Source organism: Spinacia oleracea, chromosome 1 (genome assembly GCF_020520425.1).
Source record: "Spinacia oleracea cultivar Varoflay chromosome 1, BTI_SOV_V1, whole genome shotgun sequence".
In the NCBI taxonomy this organism is placed as follows: Eukaryota; Viridiplantae; Streptophyta; class Magnoliopsida; order Caryophyllales; family Amaranthaceae; genus Spinacia; species Spinacia oleracea.
Window position 1 is genome coordinate 97,521,259 of NC_079487.1, and position 21,773 is coordinate 97,543,031.

At 34.8% G+C, this 21,773-nt stretch overlaps 1 protein-coding gene across 1 annotated transcript; it reads right to left on the reverse strand.

The window, feature by feature from the left end:
• Positions 1-8,739: 8,739 nt before the first annotated feature.
• Positions 8,740-21,395, reverse strand: LOC110798832 (probable sulfate transporter 4.2). The gene is made up of 17 exons (XM_022004031.2): positions 20,791-21,395; positions 18,724-18,772; positions 17,605-17,806; positions 16,787-16,955; positions 15,163-15,228; positions 14,955-15,062; positions 13,780-13,887; positions 13,624-13,689; positions 13,320-13,380; positions 13,069-13,196; positions 12,805-12,846; positions 12,258-12,374; positions 10,481-10,532; positions 10,157-10,295; positions 9,959-10,047; positions 9,404-9,480; positions 8,740-9,304 (listed from the first exon to the last, which is right to left on the reverse strand). Exons 1-17 carry the CDS (start codon positions 21,100-21,102, stop codon positions 8,990-8,992), a joined length of 2,100 nt encoding a protein of 699 aa, XP_021859723.1. The 5' UTR covers positions 21,103-21,395; the 3' UTR covers positions 8,740-8,989.
• Between the last annotated feature and the right edge of the window lie 378 nt (positions 21,396-21,773).

Consider the following 21,773-nt stretch of genomic DNA (forward strand, 5'->3'; position numbering starts at 1 on the left):
TTAAATGGACACGTGGCCTTCTCCGGTTGCCACGTGTCAAAGTCGTTGCCGGAATCTTGGGTCAACTCCAAGAAACCGGTAAAAGGTCCCAATCAACAAAAAAAATTATGTATTAGGTCCCATTTCACCAATTTCGTCATAAAAGGTCCTTTCTCGCAAAAAAACGTTTATAAAAGGTCCTTTTTGGCAAAAAAACCTATTATTAACGTGTGGTCTAATCCAAACAACCGGTTTACCACGTGAGTAGATCACCTCCCCATCATACTCGGTAGAAATAATCGATCCAAAAGAATAAAGACCCCATGAAATGATTCTTTACTGGATGTTTCGAGAAGCTTAATTAGTAGATCTTCAGATAGATTTCTTTTGGATGGTTGAATTCACGAGAATATATAGTACGAAATGTTTATGATATACTGGGATTTGAATTCAAAATGAAAATTAAAGAAAGTGATGATTACAAATAATTGGACTCATTAGGCAGCTAGGTGCCACACAAACAAGATCAGAAACGCTATCTAGCTAGAGATGAGAGATCATATGAAACTAAATGGAACACACATTTTTGATGATTAGAATACATAGCTAAGATAGATCGATGATCGTTGACCATGGGAGATTTTCATCTTGATAAGAGATCTTATCTCCAACTAACTAGTACGGAGTAACTAATTACCTACCTATCTGATGCCGCTTGCTCGCTCGCTACCAAATACAGTCGTCTCAATTCATTAAGCTCCCCAACATCATCGAACTCTTCCCCCCCACACCGCGAAGAAATATCACAATGATAAAGTTGCAAGTTGCGATAATATTTAATTATCGTAATTTTACGTGTCAGAGTTTAATTGATATATATAAGCGCCACGTAGTATTTTTACTATTAATGTAATATTTTTACTATGAAAATATGTAAATAAGGTAATCGATATAAAGAAGGAAACAAATTAGAACACTACAAGAACTTGTATCTTTAATGACAACCTAATAATGACGGGTCAAAAATTCCGTCGCAAAAGCTTTTTGCAACAGGGCTAATAACCAAACAAAGACGGGAACAACCGTCGCAAATGTCTTATACGACGGATTAATGACGACCCCCTTTTATGACGTACGGGATCATGGCAGAATATCCCGCCATTAACCAACGATTATTGGCCTTTAGCGACGGAATTTCACGCTGTTAATGGTGCGATTTCTTGTAGTGAAATATTAAGATTTTCCTACCTTTCTCCTGAAACATTTATACGGAGTAATAGGTTATATAAATTAAATATTTTAGTTTCCAATTTAAATCATGACACATAAACATTTCATGTCATCAATGTGATAAGACTTAAATATCGCATTTGCGAACTTTATCATTTTTTACCATAAAATACAATAAGGAAACAAGGGAATTTTTTTTTTACTTTTTTTTTCCATACATATGAATTAAAAAGCTTTGATTTTTTTAGCATTCTTTACATGCATGTTCTCTTCCAATCCGTGGACTATGAGCCATGGTGCACATAGAGCATGGTGCACCATGTGTACCAAAAGAACACATGTGCATAAACAAAAGAACATGACACTATGACAAAAGAACATGCAATATAATGTTTTACTTTTTTGTTATAAAAAATCACAATTTATTAAAAATATAAAAAAATATATGTCGATGTTCTTTTTATTTAACCAGATATTCTTTTAATTATATACTAATGTTCTTAAGGTGCACCATGCTTTATGTGCACCATGATCCACCTTCTAAATTGCGTGTTCTCTTTTTATGTCCGTATCGCATCAGTGACCGTAATTTTGATGATGAAAACCTTCTAACTTGATTTGATATGTTATACGGAGTATTGGTTAAATTTCAATTTCTTCTATAAGTTAATTTCTTACGACATTTTATTAATAAATTGATTATACTTTCATCGTACCAAGTTTGGTTGCTCCGTCAAGTTCTTTTCATGTACATTCACTTTATTAATATTATCTTAGAAAAACATACTGTACAATCTTAAAACTGAAGATGTTTTTATAAGATAATATTAATTCTCTAAATTTGATCGATCAAATATTATCTTAGCCTGACAAGACAAGAAAAAAAGATAGTTTTCTGATCAGTATTATTGGCTTATTGCATGCAAGTTGATAATGAATTGATGATGAACATGCATGACTATAAGTTAAGATGAAGAAAACTTTAATTCTAAACTCGACCTCTTTGCTTGTATGATCAACACAACATATAATTAAAGCATATATATACCATCTTATCAACAAAACACCTTATCTTAATATTATCTTATACTAAGACTCCGTTTGGTAGGACGTAAAACGTTTTCATTGTAAAATGATTTTTCATGACAAATATTTTTCAAGGGAAAACACAATTCTAAACTAGTTTTCCTTTGTTTGGTACATTAAAGGAAAATGGGAGAAGATGGTGAAGATTGAGGGGAAGAAAGGAGAGGGATGTAAGGAGGAAAGAAGGAAAAGTGGTTTCCTTCCATTTCAAATGGAAAAGGGTTTTCCACCTTTGAGGGAGTCATGAAAAATTGTTTTTCATCCCTTACCCAACCAAACAACGTAAAATGATTGAAAAAGGAAAAATCATTTTCCATGAAAACGTTTTACGCCCTACCAAACGGAGCCTAATTACTTTAATTCTATAAAATGTCAGTCCTGTCAATATCGTAATATTTAATAATAACTAAGAAAAATTGCATGAAATCTTTAGTGCCACATGTTCCTCTCGAAAACATCTTACCATTTTATTTTCTTTAAATTTTATGCCCGGCCCTTTCCTCTCTAATTTCATATCTCTTCACCGACGACCAAAAAATATCCATGCCCTTTCACCTCCAAAATTTCATGCCCCTTTCTCTTTAACTTTTCTATTAATTCAAGTACTCCGTAATATACTACGTACTACGTACCAATTTATATTTTTATTTAAACTGTTTCTTAGTGAAACACGAAATAAAGTACATTTACTTTTTTTTTATGGATTAACAAATTAAACCTGATCACCTTTAAAACACAACAAAAGCTGTGGATAACACATGGTCGAGACTAGTTTAATTTCCATAGACGAAGTATGTTTCAGTTGATGATCGGATCTAACTAATTTTAATTGTTCAATAATGACAAAAAATTGTATTTTATACTACCTCCGTTTCAGAAAGTTCTTTACGCTTTGGAAAATATGTCCAAAGTATAAAAACTTTGACCGTAAATTCTCACCGTTATATATATCAAAACGTTACATGTAAGATCTAGTTAGATTGGTATCGGGATGTATTTTCAGAATATCAAATTTTTATAATTTTTTCACATACGAAATTGGATATATTAGTAGTTAAATATTGCATTGGAGTCCGTGCAAATAGTAATTGTAAAGATCTTTTTGAAACAGAGGTAGTATATTCTTTATGTTTGACCACTTTTTTTTTTTTTTCCTAGCTACTAAAACATCAAAATATCGACTAGTTTTTTAATTTTATTACGTTGTTAGATTATTTATATTCAAAGTATTAACATACATTTTCATATTCAATTTTTTTGAATAGTTATTACACCATAACACATACGTAGTATACCTACGTAGTATGAGCTTAGACGAAGTTGCAGCTAGAGCCTAGAGGTGGTTTAGTCCTTCAATTCCTGGGTACGTATGTTGTTGTATGAATGATTTTTTTAGCAATAAACTGTAATTACTTACCAAAGAAATATTATCAAAAAAAAAACTTACCAAAGTAAAAGACATATATTATCAAAATTATAGGTAGGTAGGTGTTGGGGTGTTAAAATGGGCCCACCATTTTAACCTAAAAGCCAATAAAATCCACTCAAGCCCAATATCCCTTACAAGGCCTCAAAGGCCCAACAAAGGCACTATATATACCCCTCAAAGGGCAAGGTAAAGAGGCCATTCTCTAACCCTAGAGAAGCCACCCTACTCTCTCTCCCCTAAACACCTCATTTTATACATCAATTGTACTGACTTGAGCGTCGGAGGCTCCGCCTCGGGGACCCCCCTTGGCCCGGAGTTCATCTTGCAGGCACCGTACGTGATCGGAACTCAAGACATCAAGAACGCTCCTTCCATCGTTTCAACCCCGGAACAGTAGGTATAACAAGAAAAGCGTGAAAATTAAATTGTTCGTTCGTACAAATTAAACGGAACAAATCGTGAAATTATTTGCATGCAGGATAGTCCATCATATCAATAAAAGAAATAATAAAAAAGATATATAGGGCTAGTTGATCCGTATAAAAAAAACAAGTAGCATGCAAATTCAGACAAAAATTGAATTGACAACGCGTGGGCAATGTGGCACAGCTACTGTATTCAACAATTAAGTTTAAAAAACCAACAACAACAACAACAACAACAACAACAATAATTCGAAATTTGCATTATAGGCTCATTGCTTAGTGCTTCTGTAGTTCAATAGTTGTATCGCCTTATTACACTGCCATTACTATTAAAAATAAAGTTAGTTTTGTTGAATCCGGCCCCGCCTATTTAATTCGTTTTTTCAGTGTAAATAAAGCCTCAAAAAATAATGTAGACGGTGAATCCAGTTTTAGATACAGTTTTTAAAATCACAAATTCTTATTTACAAGGGGTGTACAATAAATATTGTAAACTAGAGTAAATGTTAATTCAAAATGCTTAAAAGTTAAGCTTATATAGGTAAAAGTTATCTATTTTTTAGTGATAAATTTTTACATTTTAATAAAGGGAAATTCTCTATGATAGCATTATACTTTTGCAAATTCTCATTGGTAACAAAATTTTTGCCACTTTCTCTAAAATAGCATTAGAAATCTAAATTTTCTCTAATTTTAATCTAATTAACCAATTAATCATGATTAACTCATTCCTCCAAACTTTCTAGATTATAAACCAACATACCCTTTTATTTTTTTCACGGCAAACCAACATACCCCATTTCCCCTTTATGTTTTTTGCGTTTTTCCTATCATTCTCTTCCATCTCCTTCCTTGGATTTCTTCCTGAGTTTTCCTAATTTCTTTTTATATTCAAGTTCCTTCAATTAATCAATTATAATCCTCCTTCGTCGATATTTCTTTTCACTTCAATTTCTGTGTTGAATTCTATTTTCGGATCAATTTTTTCTGGGTCAAAATCTAAAGGTCGTAATTGAGAAAAGCTGGAAGACCTAAGTTCTTCTATTTTCAATTGATCAATTCTTTGTTTGTTAGTTCATTAAATCGATTCAATTTGATGATTTTCACGTTAAATCGAAGCCAATGACGTTTCCACGTTCTTCCCCAAAATCAAATGAACTTGGGACCAATTGGACGAAGTCGCACAATCACCATATAGTAAAGTTCATCACAAACCAACCTGCATCATCCTTATTCGAGCAAATTCGTTTTCAGATTTTGTTTTTCTGTTAATTAGTAATAATGTTTTTTTCTAGTCGTAATTTAGAGATTGCCGAGACAGATCCGGGAAGGCGATGCGTGAGGTACGATGAGATCATAGGAATAGGCGGTTGGAAAAACAGTTTACAAGGGGTTTGATGGGGCTACTGGCATGGAGATTGCAGATAATAAGTTACAGAAAAGGAGGGAATATGTTGAAGGTTTAAGTGAAAAGCTCGTCTGTTAATGTCTTTAAATCATGAGAATATTGTGAAATGCCACCCTTATTTAGTTGACGAAAAGGAGGGAATCCTTCTTATAATTACTGACTTGGACTAATACCTTTATGAATTGGTAGGACATTGTAGTTCTAACTTAATGAACCAGTTATCACCGAGCACTAGTTAACACGAAGAACATAGAGGGGGAAATGGGGTATGTTGGTTTGCTGTATAAAAAAATAAAAGGGTTTGTTCGTCTGTAATCTAGAATTTTTGGAGGCAATGAGTTAACCATGATTAACTTTAATTTGGTTAATTATGTCGAAATTAGTAAAATAATGTTATGTTAGAGAAAAATGAGATTCCTAATGCTATTTTAGAGAAACGGGTATAAATTTTGTTACCAATGAGAATTTGCAAAAGTATAATGCTACCATAGAGAATTTCCCTTTAATAAAACTTATTTATTCAAAATCAATAATAATGTATAAAATTACTCATTTAACCCTTTAATATGTTTATCTATCAACCTTTTTTTTTACTAATATAAAAGTTAATCAAAATTAGGTTGAAGTTACAAAAAAAATGGGTAAAAGTTATCTTGGTGTAAAATAAATTTATTGTACACCTTGTGCGCGCAAGATCTTTTGTTTTAAAATTTGACCCTCTATGTTAGTTGTAGGGTTAAAACATGTATCGTAAAAATTCCTAATTGTGACACATTTAAGATAAGTCCCGTTACGAATTGCTATCCGTAACAATTGTATTGTGCAATAATTAAGCATACATATTAGTATATTAACATGCTGACGATTTCAAAAGTATGCACAACAAAACGGAAGGGCCATAATTAAGCCTTCCAATGACAAGTTGATCGACCCAATTTCAGAGTGTGACATCTGACATGTTCGTTCAAAACAAGGGATGATTATTTCACTGTGTTTCCCTTCTAGATGTACGTGTTGCCGTATCTAGGCGGGGCGGATCTTCTTGATGGCTTGAGTGGGTCGTGCAAAAATATACGTAGTGCATTTTTAGTTCTAACCCCTCAAAATTTTAGTATGATTGTGTAAATTACATGATTTTGATTTTTCGTCATGGGTCGTCTAGGTCGTGCCTAACAAGGAGTGGAGTTAATTACAACGTACGTACTTAGCCTACGAGGAGCTCTGCCCCAAAACCAATTGACAATGGGAGGAGCTGAGTATATAACTCCCCGAGCTTATCAGTTTGTTATTATCACCCTTCTATTCCGACATGGGGATAACAAATTGAACAACTCTACTTGCACATATCTTTATACGGGGTTTCAACAAAAACATAACAAGTTATTTACTTATAATGAGACGTGACAAGCCGTAAAAGGTATGTACGTAGATTTCGCCGGAGAAGCGAGCGATAACTGTTAAAATGCCTATACTACCAAGCGAAATCAATGCCGTGGGAGACAAAATATGATGAAATGCAATCTGGTTTCTCAAAATGAGACTCCCATTTAATTAAAAACGAAAGGAAAGAATTTTTTTTAAAAATAACTTATTAAAATTGAACTCAAGACCTTGGGTATTACACAATAAACCCTTAACCACTACTCTAACTTTGTTTTATTATATAATTTTTGAAATATGTAATCTTTTTCCGTCGCTCACTCCGCGTGCCCTCAAAATCGCCCCTGGTTGGGTTCTGAATAAAGGTAGAAGAAGCAAATCTGAAAAGTGGGTCCAGTGAACATTTAGCTACATAAAAAGGTTCCAACATACGACGAAGATACGGCATGGAATTATAGCAAAAAAATGGACGTACTACGTACGAAGTGGTCCAGCAGGTCTCAGTGGCGTCAAACCCGGCTTTAGTTTACAAAAGACAGATCCCATCAAATTCATTTGTACTCCAGGTTGGCTGCTCCAGTAAAATTTCCTAACCGTACGTACGTCTTCTTTAAATGCCGACTTGGATCTTTCGATTATACAATCAAAAAACATGTAGTTGATTCAGATCTTAATGTGTTTGTAGGGTTGTAATTGGATTAATTAAAATTTGAATTTGTAAAATTATACGATTCAACAATTTGATGCCATATGCAATAATTAAGATTTTTTTTATTTTTTATTACTGATTAGTTCGTACTGCTTATAATTTACTTTACGTAGGAGTATTATACTACTTCCTCTGTTCTTATTTACATGACACAATGGAGTTTTAGATACTATTCACACAAACACCTTTGACTTCCTTTTGTGGTTTATACATAAGAAAAAACATAGTCGTGTGAGATCTTATTAGATTCATATCAGTAAATATTAATTAAATAGCAACTTTTTATAATTTTTTCCGATACACAATTAGAGATATTAATGTTTGAAATCGTACATTGGTAAACGTGCCTAAATAATTGTGTTATTTAAAAAAGAACGGAGGAAGTATTATTTAAGACTAAAAGTTGACCAATGCCTAAAATTATTGCAACTTCGTACCTGGTTCTAGTACATAACGTATCAATCACCACTTGCATGTGTTATGTCTTTAATTACTTGTACACTAGCTTGAAACTATCAAGTTCATCAAATATGAGGAGAACATTTTTTCAGTATTATGATTGCTTGAACTACATTGCTTTATATTACATATATGGGCACTACTAATTAATGTTTTGTTTCACTATTAAGTACGATTGTAAACAATGCGATTCTACCGATTTAATCCTATACTTCCCTCAATCCTGACAACCTTGTTAATTTCATAGTATGTTCAATTGCATTTTCAACTTAAATACTTTCATAGTTTGCCTGAACTAATGTATTACTAAGTGATTTAACTACTATGGAAGTATGGAGTATAAATTGGTTCAGTTGGTAGATCCACCTTTCGATCTAAATTCTTGAACCCGAGCCTTGTAAAATGCAACAACACTGCTTGGTAAGGAAAACTATTCCCTTGTATGGGACCCAACCTTGCCTCGTAGTCTAGGGCTTAGACTGGGAACAAGATGTACCTTCTCACAAAAAGTATACTTCACCATATATTCTACGTGTTCGTGATTTACACAATCGGTGCAACCACAGCCACAACAATGTAATGGTGATTTACATTGGTAAACCACAGCAAAGTAATTGCGATTTACACAACAAAATTGTTCAGATAGTTTATTGATTCTCCCAAAAGGGATGAAAATGGCGAAAGTATGGTAATATACAGAATACACCATATACAACAGTTCTTACATCCCATTACAGGGCATCTTACAAAAAAATCACCTCACAACAGATACAACTTACAACAAAGGGCTAATTACAAAAATACAAACCATCAAAAAATGAGGATTTATATACAGAACAACTCCTCCAAAGAATGGCATTAATAATATTGGGTATTGAAGCAGACTAAGACCTCCTAGGCAAGAGTGGCTCCTGTAACTGGTGATCAGAACTGTTTGAAATTGTCGAAGTTTGATCTCCAGATTCCAGATCTATAGTTGGTAAATTCTCCTTCCTTTGGCTAAGTCTTTGCGATAGATTTCGCTTGCTGTCTTTAAAGGAATCTGGTGTTTTTGGTATTTCGTTTTCCTGTACGTGCTGAAAGCAGACTTGAACAGCATCATGCACTCTCACAAAGTACCATTCCTTTCCAATCAGTTCAACAAGCCCAGCTCTCGTGAAAGTCATCAGAACGTCTTGATTAGGATTGGCAATTACAATCTGAAAAACAAACCAAAGGGAGGAGTAAAACTTTTACTTAAACCACATTTTAAAAATCGAAGTTAAGACTAAATTATTTTAAGGAACAAGCCTAATTACCTGGATGCCGCGAGCTTTGTACTCGTGATACAAGTCTTTTAGAGCTTGGACAGCGCTTGAATCAACATATGTCACAGCTGCAAGTAGGAAAGTATATATATATATATATATATGTTTTACCCTAATTTTGGTTCTTGAGAAACAAATCTTCATGTGGCTTACAAAGATCAAGCATCACATTTGGCGTCATATAATAATTTTGCAATCAATAATTAAGTTATCAAGTAGCTTAATTCGAGAAGTTAATAGTTCAAGAATTTTACAGTATCATCATACTATTAAAGCAACAATTCATACTATTAAAAGGCTTAAGATGTTTAAAATCTTGCTCTGTTTTAAACAGGCAATTTAGACCTTAGATTAGATGCGGGGCTAACATTAACTTTATTGCTTCATTATAACCCAAACCTGCTAATTTATAACAGTTGACTAAACAAGATTTGGCTGCTACATCAAGTCTGAACCATATTCTCAAAGGCCGATAAAACGTCCATAACTCATGGAAACAAGAAAGAAAGGGGAGAAATATTGTAAGAGAAGATTGTGGATACTTACGTGACAACTCAAGAATTACAAAATAAACTCGTTCTACTTCTGGTCCACGTCTTACAGATTCATCAACAGTAGATTCATATTCCCGTAGCCTACAAGTAATGAGAAATGACATTCAGAACTGGCCGATTAACACTTCATTCCAGCAGAAATGCAGCTGAGAAACCATGTCTAAGCATATTGAACATGATATAAACTTACCTATCTTTTATGTAGCTAGTGTTGGCAAAGTATATAGGCGCATCCACACGAACAACCACTAGTCCATGGTATTTATATGCTTCTGGATATTGTTGAACATTCCTATAAATTGTTGTACCCGGAAGACGACCCAAAACAGCTGCAGGGTTAAAAGGAAAAAATTTAACCTTCAATGAAACAGCACACTGGCTTATGGTTGCAATCAAATTATACTAGTCAACAGATTTCAAAATATCTAGACTCCAGCTTGAGGGTTAGCTTGCCTAAAAATGATCCAGCCTAAGTGATAGAAGCCTTAATGACAAATATACTTATTGCACTCACCAATATGTGGATTTGCTGATTCATAGATTACAAAAGCCAGTGAAAAACCAACCTACAGGAAGAAAAGAAAAAGTTCTTGAATTATATCCATCAACCATAATCAACCAGAATTTACCTGCTAATGGATAAGATATAATAAAATCTGGACGCAAGAATCCAGAACATTAAGGACACAGACATGAACTTCATATCGATAGAGGAAATGAATGAAACTTAAACCAGTGGATAAATCCAAAGTATAGTCCAGCATGTAGCTCTGTGTTCCTACCATCTTGTCGAGCCTGGGATGGCTAAATAGCTAATCCTTTTTGTTTTTGTTTTGTTTGAATCATATAAAGTACATTAATATGTCCACATACAAAGTTGAACTGCAATTCCTCGCACTTGGCAAAACCAAATCCATAAAGCATCCATACAAGCAATGCCCTATGTATACAATAGATATATAGCAGTCCAGTTTGAACTTTGAAACCTTCCATAAAAAGGTTGTAACAGCTAGTATAATACAAGTATATATTTAGGGATACATGAAATGACAGGACACTGAAAAATGCACACATGATCAAGTTGAAAGAGGTTAGGTCTTCTAAAGGGTAAAGAAAAGACACACTAGCGTATACGAAGTACATCTCAGCTACAAAATAATTGGAGACTTCCAACTATGCAACCTAGTCAAACTATGAATAGGAAACACAATCTTGCAAGGAAGCTTCTAAGAAACCAACCTAACAGCAAGAAGCTTGTCAAGTTATGTCCCATCTAGATATCCTCCAGTCCTTCCACACTTAGAATATCCAACACTTCTTGATTATACTCCCTCCGTTCCTAAATGTTATCCCTGTTTCTATTTTTAGCGTTCCTAAATGAATGTTCTCCCGGTTGGATTCTATACTATTTTTGGCCATATTTTTTCCCAAAATACCCTCATTCTACAAATTAATTTCCTACCTTTATTCCATCCACCTACCCAATTATTCTCTCATTGATCTCCTCAACCACATTATTTATTTCATTCACCACCCCCAATTCATTCACCCATCTTATTTTATGATTATTTTAATAAAATATCTCTCTTTCCTTTCTTTCTTTATTATTTTCCCTCTTTCATTTATTCCAAAAAGTAGAATCTCTTACACCCAATCATTACTCTTACGCTCAATCATACCAAAATTCCATTTTTCTTAATCCCCTCCCCGATTCCAACCGGGAAGAACATTAAGGAACGGAGGGAGTACTACCATACTCAAGAAATCATCTAAAAAAGTTCCTAGAAATTGTCCTGCCAAATTTACCAAAACTGAAGTTGAAGTACAGGAAGCCGTGCTGAGAATTGTACAATGCTTACTTTCCCCCTGCAACTTAGGATTGTGCCCACATGCACAGCTTCCGACACAACCCTTCTCCGTGTTCTCATCTTTGGATTTTCAACATCCAGGCACATACAAACTTCACCCCACCCCCTAGAGTCCTTTTATTATTTTGGACTTGGTTCCCTCACTCTCAGCCAACATAACCCTCTCCCTCCTGAGAAGAAAATAAAATGAGGATCTCCGTTTCTACTTAAGGATGTCACTAGCTACTTTCTGAGATTTGTTGCAGTGCCACTTCTATTAAGCATTCTAGTCATCTGTAAAGGTACTTCAGTAACATCTATGCACTATCAGAGTAGGACAATTGTTTTTGGATGAAGTACTGTGGAAAATGATGTGGCATCAACACATGTAGATATACAGGTTTTAGTACACAGTAACTACTTGTGACGGTGATGTAGACTCACCCCAACTAGGACACCAATCTCAATTCCAAGGAACAATGTTGCAGCAAAAGTGATTGCCCAAAGGAAAAAGTCTTTCTTATCAACGCGCCATAGAATCTTAGCTTCCTCATAGTCCACCTGCCAAGAAAAATAAAACTCAAGATAAGGTCAAGAAATTGAAAAGAAAGTTTACTTGAGGAACCACTACAAATAGTGAAACAGAATGACGGAGTCTATTTTGTAGTTAATGGATCAAACTGAAACTCTGCAATACAATAATAAGGTTTACTTCAACATGCACGGCTTCCGCCAATAAATAATAGAGAAAATACTTAAGCTTTTCAGCCTTTTAACCAACTACTTTTGCTAAACGCATCTATCCTTTTTGCTGGTCCGAAAACCTAAATCCCGCATAATATTATGGGAGAGTAAGCAATAAGACTGCAAACAAGAATAGTTGCTGCAAGTAGACCAACATTTACAAAATGGAAGAAAAAAATCAGATAACAAGTTAAATAGCTGTGAGAAAAGAACTTTATATTAAGATCCATAGTTTTATTATGCTCACCAGACCCATCACAGCAGATATCACAATAGCAGCCAGCGCGCACTGTCGAGTTAGTTGGCACAATAGAAGTTTTAGTCAGCACATAAGCTCAAAACAAATATATTTGCACGAGAAAACACTGTTGAACAAGTTTAATGCTGTATGATCCAAAATAGACAAGTGTCTTCTACAAAATGTTGGATGCAAAACTTGGCCCGACCTCTATTCTACAAAGATTCTAACTTTTACAAGACAGAAACACAAATATTAAAACAAGCATCACACCTGAGGTATATTTTCAAATAGTGGAGTTAGAAACAGGAGGGAGCAACTCATTATGATTCCAGTGAGTATCCCAGCGAAGCCAGTTTTAGCTCCACTTTCATGGTTCACTGCAGATCTAGAAAATGAGCCTGCGTCATCAAAAAGAACGAAGCCGCTATTCAGTAAGAACTATCAGAAATCCAAAGTTACTTTATAATTTAAACTGAAGGTACTTTGCAGCAAACGGTCAAAAGCAGAGACAATGATCTCACCTGTACTAGGATATGAAGAAAAGAATGATCCAGCAATGTTGGCTACACCAAGACCAAAAAGCTGTTAAATGGAATTTAGTTAGCAAACACATAGCTGAAAATATTATTATCACATTTTTGTTAAGCAAAGAAAGGGGACAAAATAAAATAATTGTGAGTATAATTTGGTTCGTCTCTTTTTCTTCCATCTACCATATTTACTGTTTCAAAATTAGAGGATAGGTTTACAATGTCTATGGGAGACTATGGATGGCTTATTCAATTGGCTAAACACACAGGCAAGGCCAATGCTCTTAAAACATACCTCTTGATTTGAATCTAAATCATAGCCATTCTTTGCTGCCAGTGCTTTGGCAATTCCCACAGATTCCTGAAGTTCAACATTGAGACAATTAAAATACAAATTTGGAGCTCCGTTAGGAATGTATTATTAAAAGAAGAAAACTTCTCTTATCCTTACCAATATGGCCACACCAGTTATAAGACAAGCCGTTGGAATCAAGGACTTAAACTGAGCAAAGGCTTTAGGCACTGAAAACTCTGGAAGCCCCTGAGGTATTTCCCCAACCTATATCAACAACAGTGAGTAAATTCCCAACAATAACAAACCTTGAGATACTACTTGAACGCAGAGCATAATAGAACCCCAGTAGTGAGCAAAAAATATAACAGTGGGGAGATCTTCCAATGCTCTTCCCAAAAGCATAGTTTTACAACTTAGAAAATTTTGCTGCTTTCAAAGTTAAGCTTTCTGTCAGCATTAGACCCAGACCTACTAAAACAAAGTACTTCAGCGCATAATTGGAAACAAGAACCAAGGTTCCTAAATTTGACATTTCATATAAATGTTACCTTAATGGCCTTATTTAAATATAACAGAGCTAAAAATGACTGGTAGAAAATTTTAGTTAACATAAAAAGAAGCAAGGGTCATTCCTCTACGCTTTTCCATGAAATAGAAGATGGTCGTCCTGTTATAGCTTATGGGTCAATTGGAAACAACCGCTCTGCAATTGTAGGGGTAAGGTTGTGTACGTCCGACCCCCCTTACCCTGCTTGTTGCGGGACCTTCTTTGAAGGCAATGGGATAATGATAATAAAAGGATAAAAGGAGGGAGGGTGATTCCATGTCTCTTTCATTATCAGGTTCTTGTAATAGATTAGTTCCAATTCCTATATAGGTGTTGCTGAACAAAGACTGTCATTTGAGTGCTTTAGATGCTTGCAAAAGACAAGACGATACAAATTGAAGTTAAGTTAGAGTAGAGAATCAATTTCATTCCAGACAATGCTTCATTAGATTGTCCTCGTGCACATGATGCATTGGTTATGCCAAAAAACTGTCAAACGAAACAGTTGATGCTAATTGGCATATTATTCTACAAAGTGCATGGCATCTTGAAATTTGAGTCTTGAACCAAATAACCAAATGTAAATATTAAAAAGCATTCCCTAATCTATGCACATACACTAACAGACCAGAACATATGTAGGAGTATAGGACTGTATCTCATTAATAACTTAGTAACTAGTAACCTCATTTAATATTGAGACTGGAAATTTTCTTAGATAAAAAAGGCAGTAAAGCAATCCCCATAACTTTAAATATCAAAGGCAAAGTTCATAGTAACTCACCACACTGATGGCAGATGGATGAAATATTTTGACAATAGCAGTACCTACAACAACCCCTGTCAATGGGCCTGCCGCTCTAAGAAATCTCAGGTACTTTCTTGTTTTCCCCTGCATAGAAAGATACCATAATGACCACCCAACCCCTATATGATTGAAATAACTGAAATTTCAAGGAGGGGAAACAGAAAACTCTTATAGAACTCCATACCAAGTGCTTCATTATCAACATAACAGCAAGAATCAATGATCCCATCACAAATGGCGGCCATGAAAACTACACAAGGAATACACGAACTGTCAAGGATGTTTGCTCCATTATGTTAATTAAGTACCAAAGAAAGAAAAGAAACATGCTGATGGTTAAAAGAAAGCAATTAATATGTGTAAATACGCAGAAAGCAGTTAGGAAGCGTAGTCAATTAGCTCAATAGTTTGGAAAAAGAATCTAAAAAAATTGAGAGGCACACATTGTGAATTCAGGATAAGTATTCTAGATTGTACAGATAAGCAGGTTACTTTTACAAGTATCATTTCATTTCAAGAGATTTTAAAGTATCTCGTAGCACAGTATCATACTATCATGTATACTGATAATGATGTAGGTGAAAAGGAGGATTTAGAAAACAAAACATCATATGAACTATATAAGGGATTTTCTAACATAAAGAGTCTAAGATATTCGCCTGTTCGCCTCACCATGTACCTTTCTACTGCTTGACACTTACATTTAGGAATATTTTCGTTGAGCTACCTTATCATTGCGCATAATTTCTCTCTAGAGACCTCTATCATATCTTTTGCCCTCCAAGTTTGACATAATATTGCAAGGGTCCCTCTCACACTCCCAGCAACAATTTCCTAGATGATATCATGACAACATGCTTTCACATGAAATAACCAGTTTCTAATTAACTTAGGTGGTTCATCATCACATCCCCCTAAAAAATAAAAAATAAAACGTGGTTCATCACATGATGTTTCAGAATCATTTATGCTTAGGCTTATTTCTTAAACAGAAAGAAACTCTGATGAAAACCCTAAGTAGATACTTATGGCTTAGTCTCCTTCAAGCTTGTACATACTAACTATTTGCAGAGCAGAAAATAAATCATCCAGGTAGATTACATGGGTACTATAAAGGACTGGGAGAAACTAAAATTAAACCAACAGCACCAATATATAATTTCATACTTAAATGTAGATAAACCTAATAGCTGATCACAAGAGCATACTTGTACCAAAACTTACCACAAGATAGGAGTTCAAGTGATGATAAAGATTCAAGCTTTTAGGAGGGTCATGTTAGAAAGACGGGGATAGCAGATATACGTGTGTTGAGATGGATGTGTGGGAACACCTTACTCCTTAAGGGATAGGATTTAGAATGAAGATACACGGAAGAAGGTTGGAGTTGCGCATATCGAGGATAAGATGTGAGAGAACTGATTAGGATGGTTTGCGCATGTGAGACATCAACGATAAGATGCACTGGTAAAAAAAAGTGTTGTGGGAATGTGGGATTACAGAAAAAGCCAGGAGAGACCAAGGATGAGTTGTGTTGGGGCCTTGGGGGAGTTGAGAATAATAAGAAGATATTGAGTTTACATGAGCATATAGCATTTGGTAGAAGTGAATGAAGGAAAATGATCTTTGTCTAGTTTATGGCTTCATGCAGCCTACCCAGACCTTTTAGGATTAAAGCTTTGACATTGTTATTGCTGTATTGAAAAATTCATCCGTCGTAACAGTGAGTAGTTTTAGGAATCAGGTATGGACAAATTCAAAAGTTTGCTACAACATCTTACAGAATAACTTGGTAATCCAAAGCATACCTGATCTATGCCAGATATAATACTTTTTGCAAGTGGAATAATTTCACTGCTTCGAACTATATCATAACCCAGAAAGTATTTTGCTTGAGACAAGGCAATCACAATAGCTGATGCAGTAGTGAAGCCAGAAATCACAGCATGGCTGATAAAACGAATAATCCAGCCAAGCCTGGAAGAAGAAAAAAAGTATGAGTGTCTTCTGAAAGGCTGAACAAACATACACTACCTCAATAGTGGAGGCATGTACGTGACAGTTCACACCTCACCTAGCATAAAAAGAATAATAAAGTAGTATATGGTTCATTTAGTGAGTGCTGAAAACCAGAAACTGCTTTTGAAATTATTGGAATCCCACACTCCATCTTTCGTTGAGGGCTTCAGCTATATTACTTAGATTCTTCACCCAAAGTTCCAGTGTCTAGGGTATTCAACACTCTTATACACGCTTGTACAAATGAAACCTTACTTTGGACCAAAAACATGATATTTTTCCGTCTAGACCAAGGGTTGGTCATATAGCTTTGTCAACAGAGATATCCAAGTCCGAGTAACATAGAGTTTAAGTTCATAGGTTCACAAAGGAAAAGTTAGTTCCTTACTGAACATGAGTGTTAAATCCATATTTACAAGTGCACAGTATACACAAGAGAATAGAAACTAGCAATCCCTTCATCCACAAAAAACTGCACTTATTGGAGTAGGAGCACATATACATACATCAATTTTCCTCAAAAATTTAGCAATAGAGAAAGTATTAAATTTTAATAGACACCTACAGAAACTTTTCAAAATGTTAAACGTGGGTGGACAATAATTACCTCAAGAGACCCATTAAGCACTCCAATATGCCAACCATAAGTGCCAACGTGATTGCAAGTTCCGTGTACAAGTCGTCAGCTGGATCAGCAATCTTACTTAATACGTTAGACACCAAGAGAGATGTCAATGCTACTGGACCAACTGCAAGCTGCCTAGATGAACCAAATATGGCATATATAAATACAGGCAGACATCCAGAATCTGTTCAGAAAAATCAGAACTGTGGTTAGATTGACAATCTCCAAAAAGATGTCCCCCACTCCCCCTACATCATAAACTAAATAAGAGAACAATCAATGCAAAATCAGAGTATAGGACAAGGAGCAAGCTTCTGAAACAATTGAAAATGGTATATATAAATGCAGAAGCGAACCTGAATTTTCCGCATCAGAAGAATTAAAGTATTTCAGAAAAACAAGAGGAGACATAAATAAGAATCACAAATGAAATGTAATTAAGTGTTTTGGCAAGATAAATACTTCAAGCATTTGTCTATTCTGTGTCATCTGGGTCTGCTTCGTTCCAGTGGCCAGAGATCTCAATCATCCCATAAAAGGATCAGTAATTGTCTTACTCTTGGGTACTAATGTAGTGTGTACTACTATACTGTGTAGTGCACTAGATTCAGAAAAAGATGATTACCAGAACGTATTTTAAATCAGGCATTAATGAATATACTCCAAAGTTTAGATCATCTCCTTATGTTACTTCCAGTTAACTAAGAATAATCCCAACTTCAACGGTGCACTTTCATAATAGTCCAAATTAACTAAAGGCATGCGTTTTTTTGTACGAATTATGAGAAGTCAAATATCAATTTAAATGTTTTTGTAAGTGGAATTAAAAAAAATTAATTCAAAGTTAGGATGACCCTATTCATGATTATTGTTCTAGTGAAACTTGAACGACGAAAATTCAACATCTGTTTTTTACATCCAGCATGAACTGCAGAATACAACAGACATCATCCCTTATCATGACCTTTTGGCTTTTGTACTTAAGTGCTGATGTTATATACTTATATATGCAATCCCATTTAGTCATCTTCCTTACCAACAGATAGATAGATATATAAAACATGCGCATAGTCCAAGACTGCAAGTTAATAGTGAACTTACAGAGTCCATAGATTGGTGCGAGCCCAGCTAACTTTGCATACGACATTGCCTGTTCAGTAAAACTGTCAGTCAATTACAGTCCCAGAGTGTTGATAAATAAAAGGAGCATTATTTTCCAACCAAGTGAATCAGGTAAATAGATACAGCTAAATATCCAAAGTTAAAAGCGGAAACTTCCAGGAACAACTCTATGACACTTAACCATGTTACGAGTCTACAAGTATATTTCTCTGAGTTAGAGAAAGTGGCAAAAGGGAAGGGTCAAGGGTCCAACAAAACTAGTCTCACACCACATTATAAAACGCTAATTTGGGAGTAAGGTGTAACACCATAACAGTGTGGGACAATAGCAACACTGCAGCACTAGGGGTCAAGATAACAAGAAGGGCCATCACCAAGAACCCTGGTCATCAACATCAGCTAAGAATGAGCCTAGCAGGAGCTTATAAAATTCACAGCTAGCTCTAGGATGGTTTTACTAGTCTTACCAATAACATGGAAATTTCATAAATATTTCAGTCTAAGGCCAGGAAACATAGCCATGTCCGATACGAGTACTAGTCAAGTCCAAGAAACATAGATGTCCACATAGTCGTCAACAACCAAAACGATTAACATTTACCATAACTTGATCAAATTGAACCAGTAAATCATCAGGTTAAATTTTTTTATTGATTTATGTTACTCCGTCCATTTTAATGTTTTAACCTTAAATTTCAAAAAACAAACATAAAACAGAAAATGTCTTGTTTCAATTCCATAAATTAGTCTCAATTATTGAAGAAAAAAATAACCAAAAAAAAAAAAAAGGTGTTGATGCAATTGATGACAATTACAATAATTGAATCGGTCCTTGAAAGTTGGAATCTAGTTGATATTTCTGGCATTATTCAGCAGTACCAAGCACATTGGCTAAAAACAGGACTAAATTCTTTAATTAAGAGCAAATCTCAAAGTGGGCCGTCACCCCATTATTTTTTTAACGGATTTCAACCACTAATCTCCCGTTTAACATTGGCCAAGCTCCCACCACTCATGCCAACGCAGCACAAAATCAACAAGAATAAACACTCCTAAAATTAAAAGTACTAAAAACTTAATAAAGAATTCAAATTGAATCACAATACATTAAAATTGAATAAAAGGAAATAAACCCTTGTCATATCATATACTTGTATTCAATTAAATTTTATTTCTCGGGAAAAAAAACTATTTTGTTGATCATGTGAAAAGGCCATTATAACTAGAGGCGTTAGTACTTGATATCTAAGATTGAATCTCGACACCACATTTATATAATTCTACGTATATCGTTGTCTCTCAACTCTATAAAATTACTAAATAGGACAGTAGACGGATCAAAAGAAGCTGAAATTAACATTTTGCAGTCGATTTCTTTCTATATTTTAGAAAAAAAATGAGAATCTTAATCACCATACAACAAAACAAAAGTATCTCGTCACCTTTTGTCCACATTTAGGCGTAAATCTTAATCAAATGAATCTAACCTTAATTTTAGGATATATTAAGCAGCAGATACTCCAATATACTAAAATCAAACACATTATAAAATAATATAATCCTAAGGATTCCATTGGTCCACATTTAAATTCTTTGCTAGTCATATTATTAAAAGAGTCGTAAATAAGGTCGCACATTTTGCTGCTAATTGAAGTCTTCTCCCCTGGTTAACCAGTTGTATTTGAACACGTTATGAATAGTCAGTATACGATAAGTTACATATTCGAATCATAAAAGAGACCCAAAAAACGGTTAATTTTCCACGTGATTAATGAAAACGTACAACTTTACTAGTCTACTTAGGACGTCTATCAAGTGGCAAATTTAGAAGTTAGAACAATCCTAATTTAAAATTAACTTCGTGAATTTTGTTAGGATTTGGAAGTTTATCCAGGAGATTAACTCGTTAGCCAATAACAACTCATCTTCAATAAAGAAAATTCAAGCACGACCAATAGTAGCAATTACTAAAAATAAAAGCTCAAACAAAAAAAGAAAAAACAGAAAAATTAGAAAAATGAAATTAGGAAAGCGAAAGAATATGACCTGAGGAACGACCATAACACCAACGGTGATACCAGCCATAAGATCGCACTGAAGATAATCATGGAAATTATATGATCGAACCCAACGATAACACGGCAGGAATACTGAGATCCATTCAGTAACACTCATCTCCTTCATTTTCGACCTCCATCGAGCTAAAATCGAGCTAGAAGACGTCGTAATCGAGAAAGCTGGCGACGACGTCGTTTCGGGGTGTTGTAATGGGATTACTTTCACCGGACGGTTACTGTAGGTTCTCGGAAGTCCGGTAAGGTCGCTGGAACTCGGCGATGCGTAGAATTTATTATCCATGGTTAAACCACCGGCGTATTTTAGCCACGGCCACCACGAAAGGGGGTTTTGATTTTAATGTTTTACTGTGGTGGCGCGGGAGAGGAGACTAGTGGTGATCTGGGTCCCTCTTGAGAGAAAGAGGAGAAATGGGAATGGGGAAGAATTGAGATTATTTATAGGTGGTGTTGGGAATTTGTTTATTTATTTTTGTGAGGGGGATAGATTTATTTTTATTTTTATTTTATGGCTCAGGTTGAATTTCGGCAAGTTATAATTTTTTTTTAATTCCTTTTCCTCTAACTTGTCAAGTAGAGTTAACTAAAATAAAACCAACAACAATTCGACCTGAATGTACTTGAGAAAGTAGGCTCTCAAACTGAACCAAATCAATCCGATGTTAACCTGATATTCGATTTAACCCACCTAGCGAAGATTTAAATCCGATTTGTAAGTGACAGAAAAAAAAAATTGATATCCAAATGGATCAAATAACTTCAAAGCGAACAAAAATTCGCACCCAACCTAATAACAACCTCAACTAACACAACCCAATGAAATTCGTAATGGATTCGACCCACATTGATATATACCCGACCCGAATTAATCCAAATTGGACTCCAAAATTGTTGTTGGTATAAAATATTTTCTCCATTCCGCAATAAATGCATCGTTTCTCTTCTGGACACTAT

Excerpts from the sequence above, each read along its gene's own strand:
- LOC110798832 (XM_022004031.2), bottom strand. The coding sequence starts at position 21,102 with ATGGATAATAAATTCTACGCATCGCCGAGTTCCAGCGACCTTACCGGA. Across the intron at positions 13,888-14,954 it reads ATCCATCTGCCATCAGTGTG|GTTGGGGAAATACCTCAGGG; the intron begins GTGAGTTACTAT and ends TTGTTGATATAG. Across the intron at positions 12,847-13,068 it reads TATTTGAAAATATACCTCAG|TGCGCGCTGGCTGCTATTGT; the intron begins GTGTGATGCTTG and ends CTAACTCGACAG.